We start from the raw sequence: 14903 nt of genomic DNA, 5'->3' as shown, positions 1-14903 counted from the left end.
CTGTGAGGTGTTCGGTCTTTTTATTGGGCATCGGGCCCCGTCCTATGCACGAAAGGAAAGAAGAGGAAAGGGAAAAAAAAATATATATATAAGGATTGAAGATACGAGAAACTTGGAATATAGTATGTGTAATTTTTTTAAAGTGTTTTTTATTTAAAAAAAATTATTTTTAATATTAATGTATTAAAATAATTTAAAATATCAAAAATATATTAATTTAAACTAAAAAAATTAAAAAAAATTAAATTTTTTTAAAATACTTTTTAAATATAAAAACAAACAAGCTAAGTGTAAGTGCTGGCCTACAATGATGTACTCTTCACCAGTGCATCACATTCTTCATCTGAGCTCAGTTTCAGCTGTTGAGGTGCTAGATTGAACCATGAAAGTAATAGGGTTAAGAACAGGAGTTAAGTAGCAAAAAGTGCTGAAAATCAACCAACCTGTTCATACTGAATATGAAAGCAAGCTTCCTTAAGGCTCAAGTAAAAATTCATGAATCCTTACAGTTAAACAAGTTTCCCGAAAGGTGAAGACTAAGTCAAATTTCGCTCTCTCGCCTGAAACATCAACTTCTCAATCTTTTCCTTCATTTCTTTCATATTCTTTTGTTCAAGCTCCTCCACCAGCGCCTTGAATGTCTTAACCATAGGAACCATTCCCTTCAACACAGCTTCTTGAAAGTAGAAGCAAGCATGTTCAAGTTTCCCATTCCTACAAAATTCATTCACCAAAAGAGTATATGTACCAAGATCAACACTGACATTGTTCTTGAACATGTGACTCAAAAGAAACTTGAGCAGCTTAATAGATTTCCTCCTGCAACACATCTTCAATAAAGGTGCGTAAGTCTTGACATCTGGCTTGCAAGAATCCCCTTCCATTCTTTCAAGCAACTTTAAAGCACTCCCTCCTTGAGAATGTGCACAAGCAGAAGAAATCATGGTATTATATACCCACAAATTCCGACAAACACCTTGCTTTTCCATGTCCTCAAATACATCCCAAGCATCTTTTATCCTTCCAGACTGACTTAATACATATATTAAGGAGCTATAAAATTTAGAATCTGGCAGACAACCATTTCTTTTCATTTTTTCATAAACCTCCAAAGCTTCATTTAGTTGCCTTGCTTTCCCTAAAGCATGCATAACAGTAGTATATGTAATGACATTAGGCTTGCAACCCTTTTCTTGCATCTCATCAAAAACAGCTTCTACATTTCTAAAATCCTTCTGTTCACAATATGCTGCTATGAAACAAGAGTATGAAACAACGTCAGGGTGAAACCCGTGTTTCTCCATTTCTTCCATTATCTTTCTTGCAACAACAAACATCCGTGCTTTGCAATACCCATGTATCAAGATATTGAAACTACTAGAATCCAGAGTTATACAATCCTTAAACTCTAAAAACGCACTATGAGCATCCTCAACATCGCCCTCCTTCACCAATGCATCCATTAGGACATTCAATGCCTCTCTGTCTTTGCTAGCACCATATTTCTCAATTCCTCTAAATACATCGATAGCATCTTTATACTTGCGAGCTTTAGCGAGCCGCCTCATTACCTTGCTCGCTGTCGCCAATGAAACGTACCCATTTAACCCTTTCATTTGCTCAACTAAATTCCACATAAGACTAAACTTCTTGAACTTTCCTAATATATCAATCATGTAATCATATAACTCAGGTGTATGCACATAACTTGTTTGATTTTTTGCCCAAATGAAAACCCCAAAAGCCACGACACAATGGCTGTCAAATCTCATCAAAATCTGTGAAACCAACTCATTTGTGGCATCAATACCACTCTCATTCAACGCCTTCACAACAGCAGCTTCAGATGAGTAGCGTTTTTTAAGGATTTCACTCAATTTATCGGCATTGCTAACTTGTGGTTCGAATAGCAAGGGACTGGGCACGTTTCTGTGCGTTTCAAGGTTGGGATTCTCGACCCAGCTGGCAAGCGAAGGGATAACAAAATCTCCATCATCCGGGTCAGAGGGTTTTTGGTTTTGGCTGTTGGAGAGCCAAGTTGGGAGATCAGGAGACTCAGGCGAGTTGGATGTGTCATGAGTAGTGAGGGGAAAATCGGGTGTGGTGCATAGATATTTGAGTAATAAGTGATTGATTTGGTAAGGTTTTGGAGAGAGGGACTTTTGAAAGAGCCTGGGAATTTGGAGGTTTACTGCCATTTCCACTGCAATCCCCAGAATGGGCGCCAAGGAAGGAGAAGAAAGACGTGAAATTTGTAACAACAGTTTGGGCCAGCTAGACCCATGTAAACACTATTTGGGCCTCACACATTTGACCCACAATTTACTTCTAGGGTTTTCAGTCCATTTCCATTTCGTTCGGTGTATCTAAGAAGTTTCAAATTATTTTAAAAAAATATAAAAATATTTATTTGTTTTATATCATTTAAAATTTCATTTTATATTGTTTGAGATGAGTCAAGATGAAATGCTCGAGATATTTCACCAACTGTTCCATTCCATTAATTTTTTTAAAAAATTTATTAGAAATTTTTACTACTTTACTCGCACTGTTAATTAATTTAATAATATTATATGTTATAGTGAATGCTAAATTATTAACTCGGAATAGCTGTGGGTCGAATTAAATTTTAAAAAAACATATAAAGAAATATTGAGGTATTGTTAACACTTTTCTAGTGAAAAAAATTTAAATTGTGTGTAATTGAGTTAATATGACCTAATCAATTTGATAAATTCAAAGACAACCCAGACACCAATAAGAATATAGTTTGAAAATTCAAGACAATGTTTTTTTAAAAAACAATATTGAAACGGCTATATATTGGATCGATTGAGATCAATCTAAGTTAACCTGTTAAATTCATAATCTAGATAATGAGACCATGATAATTTCATATAAAGAAAATCAAAACAGATTATAAAATTCAATTATTAATAAATCCAATGTTGAAGAATGTAATTAAAAAAAATATTTCAAAAATCACAGAAGAATTTGACATGAGTTAACCTGTCAAACCCGTAATCCAGGTCATGATATTGAGATAACCTCATAAAAAAACAAATTATGAAACTCAATTTTCAATAAACTCATTTATTAAAGGTGGAAAATGAAAAAAAGAAGAAGTTAAATCTACAAACATGACATAGTATAACGACCTGAGTTTATTTGGATTAACCTACAAAACATGTGACTAATGACATAAGACTTAGATAAACTCACAAAAAGCAAACAAAAAAAATCATGAAGTAATCAACTCAATATCGAATGATAACATATAAATGAATACCAATTAAAAAGACAAAAAAAAAATTAAAGTCAACTAGATTAACATATCAAACTCGAAACCAAGCTCACTACATATAAAGCAAACTAATAAACTAAATATTGAAGTATAGAATTAAAAAAAGTTATATATAGATTAAAAAAAACAAAGAAAAAAATATTTAAATAAATAGTATTTTATGAGGTAGTGCACAATATAAACACCACCTCTTTTAGTCTCAACTATAATTTTTCTGATTAAGTAATTGGGTGTTATATATAACCTTAGATAATGAATTTATATAAAATGAATATATTTAAATATATTAAAACTACTTTATATGTTATTATAATCTCCGCTGTAGAATGCCAAAATGAATCGAAACCAAAATATTTCACATGGAACGGTGTTTACAACTTAGCATAAAACTTCCAAAGTAAGGCATGAACAAAATATGAAGGATATTACTCCATTTCCTCCATTGCTCAACAACTTGTTTTGTAGCTTTGATGATTGATTGTCAGACCTTTGATATATATATATATATATATATATATATATATATATATATATATAAGGGGACCATATCCTAAAGAAAAGCGCAGTGTCGACTAGAAAAGAACATCGTGATATCCAAATTTGAGCATATGGACAATCTAACAGAGGTGGTAAACCAACCACAAGGATAGAATAAAATTGTCATGCCTAGTTCTCTTCGAAGTATCCTAAATTTTGATAATACTAAACTGATCAAATACTAAAATCAATGTAATAATTTATAGTGATACGAGAACAAACACAATCAAAATAACAAGGAAAATTCAGAAAAAATATATTCTTGTAGAAGGAAAACTCAGGGGCCGGGATCCACAGTAGATGGACAATTAGCATTGATAAAACTCTTGACAATCAGATGTACAACACGGGATGCTATGCAACTAGCATTCATAGCTGGAATTTGACAGTGTAATAGTGTCACACAGCACAGTTTATGCATCTTTTTGGCTACCATAGGCCTCAAGCTTAGAAGGGCATGCAGCATTATAAATTAGGATTCTGATAAGTAATTCGAGTAGGGCTAGTCAATATGGAGTATCTAGCAACAAAACAAGTGAAAAACTCATCCAGTTTGGTCAATGGTGCATTCTTTACCAATAGATCACATTCTTCATCTTAGTTTAGTAACAGAAGTTGACAAGATAGGTGGAAGAGGAACTGGGAATGCATCATAGAACAAGAACGGTGCCAAGAAAAACAGTTAGGTACTAAGAAATTGACAGAAGAACAACCAGGCGTTTCATCCTGGAACACTAGCAACGCCAATATCTCAATCTTTTCTCTAATCAAGAATCTTAACAAGTTAGAAGGCAAGTAGAGTCAATATCATATCTGCTCTTTCGCCTGTAACATCAACTTTTCAATCTTTCCCTTCATTTCAACCATATTATTTTGCCCGAGTTCTTTCAGTAAAATCTCGTATGTCCTGTCCTTAGGAACAATTCCATTCAACACCGCATCTTGAAAGAAGAAGCAAGCATGTTCAAGCTTCCCGCTCTCAGCGAGTTCACGAATCAAAAGAGCATATGTGCTAAGATCAATGCGAACATTGTTATCGAACATGTGACTCAACAGAAACTTGAGCACCTTCATGTCCTTCATCTTGCAACACATCTTCAATAAAGGCTGATAAGTCTCAAGATCTGGCTTGCAAGAATTCACCTCCATCCTCTCAAGCAGCTTTAAAGCACTGTTCCCTTGCCGATTTGCACAAGCATGATAAATCATGGCATTATACGTCCACAAATCTCGACTAACCCCATGATTTTCCATATCCTCAAATACATACCAAGCATCGTTAAGCCTTCCAGACCGACCTAACACGTAGATGAGTGTACTAAAAAATTTAGCATCAGGCTTGCAACTATTTTTATTCATTTTTTCATAAACCTCCAAAGCTTCATTTATTTTTCTTGCTTTCCCTAGAGCACGAATATAAATTGAATATGCAATCACATCAGGCTCGCAACCCTTTTCTCCCATCTCATTCAATATAACTTCAACATTTCGAAAATCCTTCTGCTTACAATATGCTTTAATAAAACAAGTGTACGAGGAAGCATCAGGACGAAATCCGTGTTTCTCCATTTCTTCCATTGTTTTTCTTGCATCATCTAACATTCTTGCTTCGCAATACCCATGTATCAAAATATTGAAACTATGAGAATCCAAGGTTATAGAATCCTTAAACTCTAAAAACACACTATAAGCATCCTTAGCACCACCTTGCTTCGCCAGTGCATGCATTACCATATTCAATGCCACCGTATCTTTCTTCACACGATATTTCTCCAGCCCTCTAAGTACGTCAATAGCATCTTTGTACATACCAGAACTAGCCAGCCGCCTCACTACAATGCTCATCGTGGAAAATGAAACATGCCCGTTTAACTCATTCATTTCATTGACTACTTTCCACATAATACCAAACTTCTTGCACTTCCCTAATATATCGACCACGAGATCATATAACCGAGGTGTATGCACATAGCCTGTTTGATTCTTTGCCCAGATGAAAACACCGAGAGCCGTGATCCATTGATTGCTAAACCTCTCCAAAAGCTGCGAAACCAAATCATTTGTTGCATTTATTCCACTCTCATCCAACGCCTTTACAACAGCATCCTCGGATGGGAAGTGTCTTTTAAGGATTCCTTTTACTTTATCAATGTCCCCGCCAGTGCCACTCTCAGCTGCAATGCTTTTGAAGTTTTCAAGGGTGGGATTATCGACCCAATTGGCAAGTGGAGAAATAAAAAAATTTCCATTTTCTGGATCAGAGAGTTTTGGGTCCCTAGTAAGTCGGCTGGGAGACTCAGGCGAGAAGGGTGAGTCGTGGGTGAGGGGAAACTGGGTAATGGTTGATAGGTGCTTGGCTAACAAGCGATTGATTTGATGAGGCACTGGAGCAAGGGAATTTTTAAAGAGCTTGAGTATTGTGAGTTTTGGCTGCATTTTTTTCCCCTCTGAAATCTGGATGCAGAATGTAAGAACATGCCGGACGCTCTTTGAAGAGAAGGAAGTAAGGAGCATGACTTATTGGGCCAACCTGATGCGTTGTGTATATATTAGGCCCAATCTCGATCTTACAGTCCCCTTCTGCTGCGCTATTTTCTTCACTCTAGCAAGAGCTTTTCCAATTTCGAAAATGTAGAATTATTCTTTTAAATTATTTTAAAGGTTATGGTAATATAATAATTTAATTATGTGTCGTTTAATTCCTTATTATTTTTTAATTAAATCCTCTGCTAACATAGTGGTGAAATTATGCAATACAACTTTATAATTTTTAAAAATGAAATATGCATCTAGAATATAAAATATGACATGTATAAAATATGATCATGTCATTGTGATTTATAAATTGACTGAGTTTTCTTAACTTTTAAAGTGTTTTTTGCTAATTTTTTTTATATTTTTAAATGATATATTAATTTTAAAAATAATTTTTTTTTAAAAATATTATTTTAATATATTTCTAAATAAAAAATACTTTAAATCACCACCACTACTATAATCTATAAAAAAACTCTTATTAGTTGATGTGATAGTGTGTCATGGGTTTTGTGTTTGATATGTAATTGGAGAAAAAGTTAGTGTCATATTTATAAATATGAATGAGTTAGTAGAAATGTAGCTATTGATCGGTGTAAAAAATTTGTATTTACAAGATAGAAAAATCGTGTGCTGCATGTTAAAATTGTCACCAACAAGGAAAATAAAAGCGAGAGAAAAAGATAGAGAGAGAAGAAAAATATATAGAGAGAAAATGAGTATCAAAATAGTTTTTCTTTTAAAAAAATTATTTTTAATATTAATATATTAAAAGAGAAAAAAAATAACAATTTAACCACGACACCAAACAAGCCGTTAACAATGACTTTTTAAAATTATTGTTGTTCCAACTATACCATTTGCTAAACCATGATGTTTTGAAAAAAAATAAAAAATAAAAAAAACAATCATGACAAGTTAGTGCTTTATATAAAGAAGAGAAAAAAAAAAAAAAAACCAGGGGGCATGCTAATTGCCTAGACGATCAGGCTGTAGACTAGGCCCGATTCATTTAGTTTCCAGTCTGACCAATCAAGTTGGGCCAGATGCTCTTCACATCCAAAGGAACAAGAAATGTTTGTCATGAATTATAAAAAGTAATTTTTAATTTTGAGTCATGATTTTTTTAAAAAAATTTATAAATAATTTCTGGTAAAAATAAATTAGAATGACTTTAAATTGAGAGTGTATTTTTTTAAATTAACCTATAAGATTTTAAAAAATAAATAAATGCAGTATAAGTTAGAATTCATTGACAGTTTAAACTTTTATTTTTTAATTAAATCAGAATTTTACTCAAATTTACAATAAACTTTTGATTTAAGTCAAGATTTATTCTTAACCAAACATACTTAACATAACCTTAGATTAAGTTCAAGGCTTTCTCACCAAACAATTGTGCTGTTCATTATGTGTACAGTTAAAAACTGTCTCTAGTTTGGCCATCGGTGTAATATTCTTAACCAGTGGATCGCTTTCTTCATTCGGGTTCAGTTCGAACAGTTATAGAATCGACTGAGAGTAGAATAAAGCACAGGGTCAAGAACCATTTCGAAGTAGAAATCAGATTGATGAAAACGAAGCAACTAACCGGTTTATCATGAATCTCAACAAGCATGCTGCTGGGCTAAGTTTAATGTAAGCATCCTGCAAGGCCTAAATCCTGTTTAGCTCCTTTGCCCGTAACATCAACTTCTCAATCTTTCCCTTCATTTCTGCCATATTCTTTCTCTCAAGTTCCTCCAACAAAATCTTGTATGTCTTATCACAAGGGACCATTCCCTTCAACACTGCTTCTTGAAAGAAGAAGCAAGCGTACTTGAGTTTCCCTTGCTTACGGAGGCCGTGCACCAATAGGTCGTATGTAACAATATCAATACTGACATCGTTCTCAAACATGTGATTCAGCAGAAATTTGAGCATTTTCATGCTCTTCTTCCTGCAACACATCTTTAACAGAGGCGCATAAGTCTGGACATCTGGTTTGCAAGAGTCCTCCTCCATTTTGTGGAGCAGCTTTAAAGCACTCTCATCCTGCGAAAGTGCACAAGCAGCAGAAATCATGGCTTTATACATCCCCAAATCCCGACCAACTCCTTGCTTTTCCACGTCCTCAAAAATATTCCAAGCATCCTTGAGCCTTCCAGACAGACATAAACTATGAATTAACGAACAGTAGAACTGAGTACCAAGCACGAAACCATTTCTTTTTATTTCCTCGCAGATCTCCAAAGCTTTATTTATTTGCCTCGCTTTCCCAAGAGCACGTATATAAACAGTATATGTAATCAAATCAGGCGGGCAACCCTTCTCTTGCATCTCATTTAAAATGATTTCAACATTTCGAAAATCCTTCTGCTCACCGTATGCTTCAATGAAAGCGGTGTACGAAACAACATTAGGATGAAAACCACGTTCCTCCATTTCTTCCATAGTCTTTCTTGCATCACCAAACATCCTTGCTTTGCAATATCCAGATGACAAAATATTGTAACTACGATAATCTAAAGTTAAACAACCCTCAAACTCTAAAGCCACAGCACGAGCATCCTCAACACGACCGTTCCTAGCCAAAATATCCATCAGCACATTCATTGCCTCTGTGCTTTTACTCAAACCGAATTTCTCTAATCCTCTAAATGCATCAATAGCTTCATTATACTTGCCATCTCTAACGAGCCGCTTCATTACTTTCCCCATGGTAACCAATGAAACATACCCATTTAGTCCACTCATTTCCTGAACTAAATCCCACATAAGACTAAATTTCCTGGACTTCCCTAATATATCAATCATGGAATTATATATCTCAGGTTTATGCACATAACCTGTTTGATTTTTTGCCCAAATAAAAACTCCCAAAGCGATCAACCATTGATTGCTAAATCTCTTCAAAAGCTGCGAGACCAAATCATGTGTTGCACTGATACCACTCTCATTTAACGCTTCGACAACAGCATCCTCAGATAAGTAGTGTTTCTTTAGGATTTCACCCACTTTATGCGCATCACTATCGCTTGCTTCCGATAATAGCGAGAGACTAGCAATATTTTTGTGGGACTCGATGTTGGGATATTTGTCGCAGTTGGCATGTGAAGGAATAACAAAATGTCCGTTGGTCGGTTTTCCGACTTTTGGTTTCTGGTCGTTACAGAGCCAAGTTGAGAGGATAGAAGGCCGGGGCTGAGGAGAGTTGGGTGAGTCACAAGCGAGAGTTAACTCGGTCAGGGTGCATAGGAGTTTAGGTAGTAAGTAGTTGGCTAGGAGGGGTTTAGGAGAGAGGGATTTTCGATAGAGCTTGAGCATTTGGAGTTTTGGCTGCATTTTTCTTTGAGAAGCAGAAGAAAGCATTAATTCTTTATTTCAGTTCTCTACACTACATACCAGGAACTGAACGGCGAAACGAAGCAGCCGGGAAGGTGGGTGTTGGGCCGAGAGGTTGTTCGGTTCATTTTGGGCCTTGAATAATAGCTCAAAAGACACATTTGTCCCGAAACTCTCACGTGGTTCTCAACTGGCTCCTTACAAAAATAATCTTCTCCATTAGATTTGGATACCCATCAATCAAGCATTACCCAATTAAACCATCATTAAAATCTAGCATAACAATAACAGCGTCGTTTTAGAAAGGAAAAATTACAGGGACAGAGTTAAGTGGGTACTGTCCAATCGGTGGGGTCCAATCGGGAGTCGTGACCCCATTGAGAATTAGAATTTTGGTTGAATATGTTTTTTTTACCAAAAAATCATTTTTTTTTGGATGATTTAGAGTAAGATGATAATAATTATTTTTAATGTGAAATATATTAAAAAATATATTTTTAAAAAATTAATTTTAATATTAATATATCAAAACAATTTAAAAATATAATTTAAATAAAAAAAATTAAAACTTTTTAAAAATATCATGAAGTATAATTACAAACAACTCTTTAATTCTAGCAAACATCATAAACTACAAATTGAAAGTTAAAATCTTCAATTTAACTAAGATAGAGTGGTGGTTATTGTTTTAAAAAATATTTCTTATTTTAAAATATATTAAATTTTTTTTATATTTTTTGAATTTTATCTTTTAACATAAACATGTTAAAATAACATAAAAACACCTAAAAAAACCTTATTTAAAATAAAAAAAACTCAAAATTTTAAAAATCTTGTCCAATCTAAAAACAAACAGTGCTTTAGACTTTATTTGGAGCTATAGTTAAACTGACTTCTTATTAAGTTTTAAAATTTTTTTAAATGAAATTTTTTTTAATATCTTTTTAAATTATTTAATACACTGAAATCAAAAATAAATTTTTAAAAAATTAAAAAACAATCCTTAGAAAAATAAGAAATTTAAAGCTCTCCAGCAAATTACATATCCATCTTCATCCCTCCAGCAAATTACATATCCATCTTCATCCCTCCAGAAAGGGGAAAAGGGTAATGCACCTCAACTTGTTTGTGTTGTGTCAAATGGGGTTCAATTTTCGGTGTGTTTGAGGACTCTTGTTTACATTGTGAGCTGGCTCTTTGCAGGGTTTCATTGTGTGTAGACATGAAGAGGACAATACCGTAGGCTGACCCAGTTGATGTTATATCATCGGATGAATCTTCTTTCTCAGATGCTGATATAGAGATTAATGTTGAGCCAACGGTTACCCAATGATGTTACAATTGATCAACAGTGGGATCAACAGCGAATTGGCAATGGAGACAAGCACAAGCCTTTGGATATCATGAATCATCCTTGTAAAGCTGAAGCCACCATCTGGCTTGTTGAGGAAGTTCACAGGCGCGCATCAACCTAAACTCTGGGAATCTGACCCAATGCACCATGCTTTTGTAGACTCCATTTTTCGACAGTTATGAAGCACGTCTCGGGTTTGGGCTGATTCTGTGGGACGTTCCTTTATGTCTTGGGTAAGAGCTTAGAACTGTATAACCAGCATCTACAATGGAACAGAAACTTATCTTATGGTATTCATTAATTATCTCTTTTCTTCTGTACAATTGTCTCTTGCATTAATAGCCATGTTCAGCATTTTTTCTCAACCCTTGTTCATGATTCCAAATAATGTTCTTGCGGATTGAAGGTTGGAAATTGCTGGGACATGCTGTTTCCAAACTGGAAATTCTAGTTTAATCTGTAATAAACAAAGAACTTGGGTTTTTGTTGCTCACCGGCATCTCTAACATGTAGCCACTGGGTATAACATTTACATTTCAATCACCAATAATCACCACAAGAACAGAAACCTTGCTGGAAAAAGTGGAAACGGTTGTTATCCCGAACAATGATTTCTCGGCTGTATGATTTTGATACTAGTTTGGCAAATGAGTGGCAATCAGAGCATATTCGGAGATTCTTTGCAACACGAATTGGCATTCCTTGACCTGTACTGATAAGTGCAAAAGCTATTGCCAATTTTTCACTGTGTCGACTGAGCAGGTACTCCTTTTCCTTCTCATTAACATCAAGCAGAACATTCGTAAGATCAGGAACATAGCCAATGTCTCTTAGCCTACAGCAAATCTCTTTCAACATAGGTTCAATGTGGGTCATTTCTGGGTGTGATTCATCACCAGTCGTGAACTCAAAAATTTTGCCATTGATCTCGATTGAGCTTGATCCAGGCATTTTATGGGCTCCTTTCTCCTTTAGGTGTAGCCTAACCTTTGCAACATCATCCCATCTTCCTGCAGAGGCATATATGTTTGACAGAAGCACATGAATCCCAGTCCTCTCAGGATCCAATTCGCTTATCCTTTCAGCTGCATAAGCTGCGATGTCTACATTTTTGTGCACCCGGCAAGCAGCTAAAAGCGATCCCCAGATCACATCATTAGGCTCCATTTGCATACTATTTATGAGACTAAGAGCTTCGCTCAGTAACCCAGCTCGGCCAAGCAAATCAACCATGCACCCATAATGGACAGCTTGGGGAGCTATGCCATAGATATCCTTCATGGACCTGAAAATATGCCAACCCTGTTCTACCAACCCACCATGGCTCAATGCAGTCAGGAGTGCCACAAAAACCACTCCATCTGGTTTGATCCCTTGCTGCAGCATCTCATCAAAAAGCTCAATAGCCCCAGTTCCATTTCCCTCCATGGCCATTGCACCAATGGCAGCAGTCCAGGCTGAAACATCTCTTTTCACCATCTTGTTGAAAACTTGCATTGCACTCTGAGGGTCACCACATCTAGCAAACATATCAACCAAGGCTGTGCCAAGGTGCATATCAAAGTGAATATCTTTCTTCTTAATATAACCATGGATCCACTTTGCAAGGTCCAGAGCTCCTAGATACCCACAGGCCGATGCAACACCCACCATTGTCACCTTGTCTGCCGTTATTCCCTCGCTCTGCATTACCCGAAAAAGTTCTATCGCTTCCTTGAACATGCTCTCTTGTACCAAAGCCCCGATCATTGTGTTCCAAGAGACAAGATCACTGTCTGGCATCGCACTGAAAATTTTCCAAGCGGACTCCATGTCACCATTTCTAACAAAACCTGCAATCAGTGAGTTCCATGACACCCGAGTCTTGTTCAACATGCGATCAAAGACTCTACAAGCCATTTCTTGTTTGCCACACTTCATGTACATGTTAATGATGGCATTGCAAACATTGTCCCAACCTTCTAATCCATTCCTCAAAACATAACCATGGCACCATTTTCCACAAGAAACATCATCCAACTCTGAACATGCTGAGACTGCAGACAACATTGTAATCCTATCAGGTCGTGGACCGTGTTTCAACATTTCACCCAATACAGCAAGAACTTCTCTTGCCAGCCCTTGGCGCACATAATTTGACATGATTGTGTTGTACAAGACCAAATTTTTATCAACACACTCGTCAAAAATCTTTCTTGCCTTATCTATAGCTCCACATTTCATGTACATGTCAACAAGTGCATTAACCATCAGTGCATTAACCTCCAACTCTAACTCACCAATACAAGTACACACCTGCTCTCCCAACTGGAGATCCTGCAACTTTGCACAAGCTGAAATCACTCCTACCATCGTAACTGAATTGGGTCTAATACCCACCTCTACCATCTCAAAAAACAAAGAAACAGCCTCTTTATAACAGCCCCTCTTAGCATAGCCACCAATCAAGCTAGTCCATGACACAACATTTCTCTCAGACATTTTATCAAACACCCTTCTCATACAATCAATCTCTCCACACTCGCCATAGAAATGTATCAAAGAATTCTCTACAAACATATCTCTCTCAAAACCCATTTTAACGATTGCTCCATGGACTTGAAACCCCTCAGTAAGCGCAGCACTCTTCGTGCACGCGCTTAGCACGAAGGGAAATGTGAAATTATCAGGGACAGCACCCATGCACATCAGTTGACGAAAGACTACAATGGCTTTATAACCAAGTCCACATGCAGAGAAACCTCTAATCAAAGAACTAAACATATAATGAGTACCCATTATTCCATTATCTTCTATGAAGAGCTCTAATGCCTTTTGCGCGTATTCTAAACTTTCAAAAGTGCCCATTTCAGTGCAAGAGGATATAAGGTTGGTTAGAGATAAAGGGTGGTGATTTAGGCCGTTTTTAGTGATTTGAGAGTGTAGTTGTTTGAGTTCTGTCATCGTTTTGCATTTTTTGAAAGACCCAGTTGGAGAAGAGCGGTGCTTGGTCAAAATTTTTAGTTCATTTTGGTTGGGTAGAGCTACGGAGGTTGGGGTAGCAGGAATTAGAGTAGAGAGATGAAGTGTTGCAGCCATTTGGTCTGGACTCTGTGTTGCAGCTGAAGTGCTCACTAGATTAGCTGAAATTTTAAAATTGCTAGCGGTTATGTGCTGATTCGCCCTTCTTTTATATTCCTTTTCGATATAGAAGTTTTATATTTTAAGTTTTGGTCAAGGCCTATGTGGAAGTAAACGAGCAATCCTATGATAAGAATCTGGGGTGAGAAAAAAAATAAAAACCTCAGAGAAAATAAAAAATAAAATAAAAAAAATTAATTATAAAAAAAATTAATTATAAAAAAAATTAATTAAACCGATTAGAATATTTAAAAAATTAACTGATTTAGTTTGGTTTGATTTCATAAGCCTCAAACCAAAATATAAAACCGAACCGAAATTAATAACCGAGCCAAACCGGAAAAAACCGACCGAGCCAAATCAAAAAAACTGAGCCAATCAGTTGGGTTTCGATTTTTACTCTAAAATAACCGAACCGAAACGAAACCGGTCTATTTGAATCGGTTTCGGTGGTTTTTTTTTATAAATTTGATTTGATTATTATTTTAGATAAAAACCAAACCTAACCGAAAATGACCACCTCTAATAAAATCGGTTTGTTTTTTACATGATAAATTCTTCCAGGTTATGCCAACTAAAATTAGATTGACATTATCGTGATTAAAGATTTCCAAGTTCTACAAGGTTTCAATGATTCAGATTAACAAATTTCTGAGGAGACGAAAAGTTAAACTATCTATCAATGGCCATCATTTTTATGCCTACTTGGAGCCAATGTTCAAATGCCAG

The 14903-nt window shown here is 35.7% G+C and overlaps 4 protein-coding genes across 4 annotated transcripts; all 4 read right to left on the bottom strand.

Moving 5' to 3' along the window:
* Positions 1-428: 428 nt before the first annotated feature.
* On the bottom strand, positions 429-2242 carry LOC7474186 (pentatricopeptide repeat-containing protein At3g22670, mitochondrial). Its single transcript, XM_002314642.4, has one exon. The coding sequence runs from the start codon at positions 2196-2198 to the stop codon at positions 537-539; it is 1662 nt and encodes a 553-aa protein (XP_002314678.3). The 5' UTR covers positions 2199-2242; the 3' UTR covers positions 429-536.
* A 1941-nt stretch (positions 2243-4183) lies between these two features.
* LOC7474185 (pentatricopeptide repeat-containing protein At3g22670, mitochondrial) lies at positions 4184-6579 on the bottom strand. The gene has a single exon (XM_002314641.4). It carries the CDS (start codon positions 6353-6355, stop codon positions 4649-4651), a length of 1707 nt encoding a protein of 568 aa, XP_002314677.4. The 5' UTR covers positions 6356-6579; the 3' UTR covers positions 4184-4648.
* A 1110-nt stretch (positions 6580-7689) lies between these two features.
* LOC7474184 (pentatricopeptide repeat-containing protein At3g22670, mitochondrial) lies at positions 7690-9811 on the bottom strand. Its single transcript, XM_024610052.2, has 2 exons — positions 7968-9811; positions 7690-7891 (listed from the first exon to the last, which is right to left on the bottom strand). The coding sequence occupies exon 1, from the start codon at positions 9725-9727 to the stop codon at positions 8033-8035; it is 1695 nt and encodes a 564-aa protein (XP_024465820.2). The 5' UTR covers positions 9728-9811; the 3' UTR covers positions 7690-7891; positions 7968-8032.
* Positions 9812-10703: 892 nt separating this feature from the next.
* On the bottom strand, positions 10704-14203 carry LOC7474183 (pentatricopeptide repeat-containing protein At3g22690). Its single transcript, XM_002314639.3, has one exon. It carries the CDS (start codon positions 14130-14132, stop codon positions 11595-11597), a length of 2538 nt encoding a protein of 845 aa, XP_002314675.1. The 5' UTR covers positions 14133-14203; the 3' UTR covers positions 10704-11594.
* Positions 14204-14903: the final 700 nt, after the last annotated feature.

Source organism: Populus trichocarpa, chromosome 10 (genome assembly GCF_000002775.5).
Source record: "Populus trichocarpa isolate Nisqually-1 chromosome 10, P.trichocarpa_v4.1, whole genome shotgun sequence".
NCBI lineage: Eukaryota > Viridiplantae > Streptophyta > Magnoliopsida > Malpighiales > Salicaceae > Populus > Populus trichocarpa.
Note: the sequence above shows the minus strand (reverse complement) of the source record. Positions and strands in the feature narration are given on the sequence as shown.

Bases quoted from the DNA above. Each gene is read 5' to 3' on its own strand.
- LOC7474186 (XM_002314642.4), bottom strand. From the start codon at position 2,198: ATGGCAGTAAACCTCCAAATTCCCAGGCTCTTTCAAAAGTCCCTCTCT.
- LOC7474185 (XM_002314641.4), bottom strand. From the start codon at position 6,355: ATGCTCCTTACTTCCTTCTCTTCAAAGAGCGTCCGGCATGTTCTTACA.
- LOC7474184 (XM_024610052.2), bottom strand. From the start codon at position 9,727: ATGCTTTCTTCTGCTTCTCAAAGAAAAATGCAGCCAAAACTCCAAATG.
- LOC7474183 (XM_002314639.3), bottom strand. From the start codon at position 14,132: ATGGCTGCAACACTTCATCTCTCTACTCTAATTCCTGCTACCCCAACC.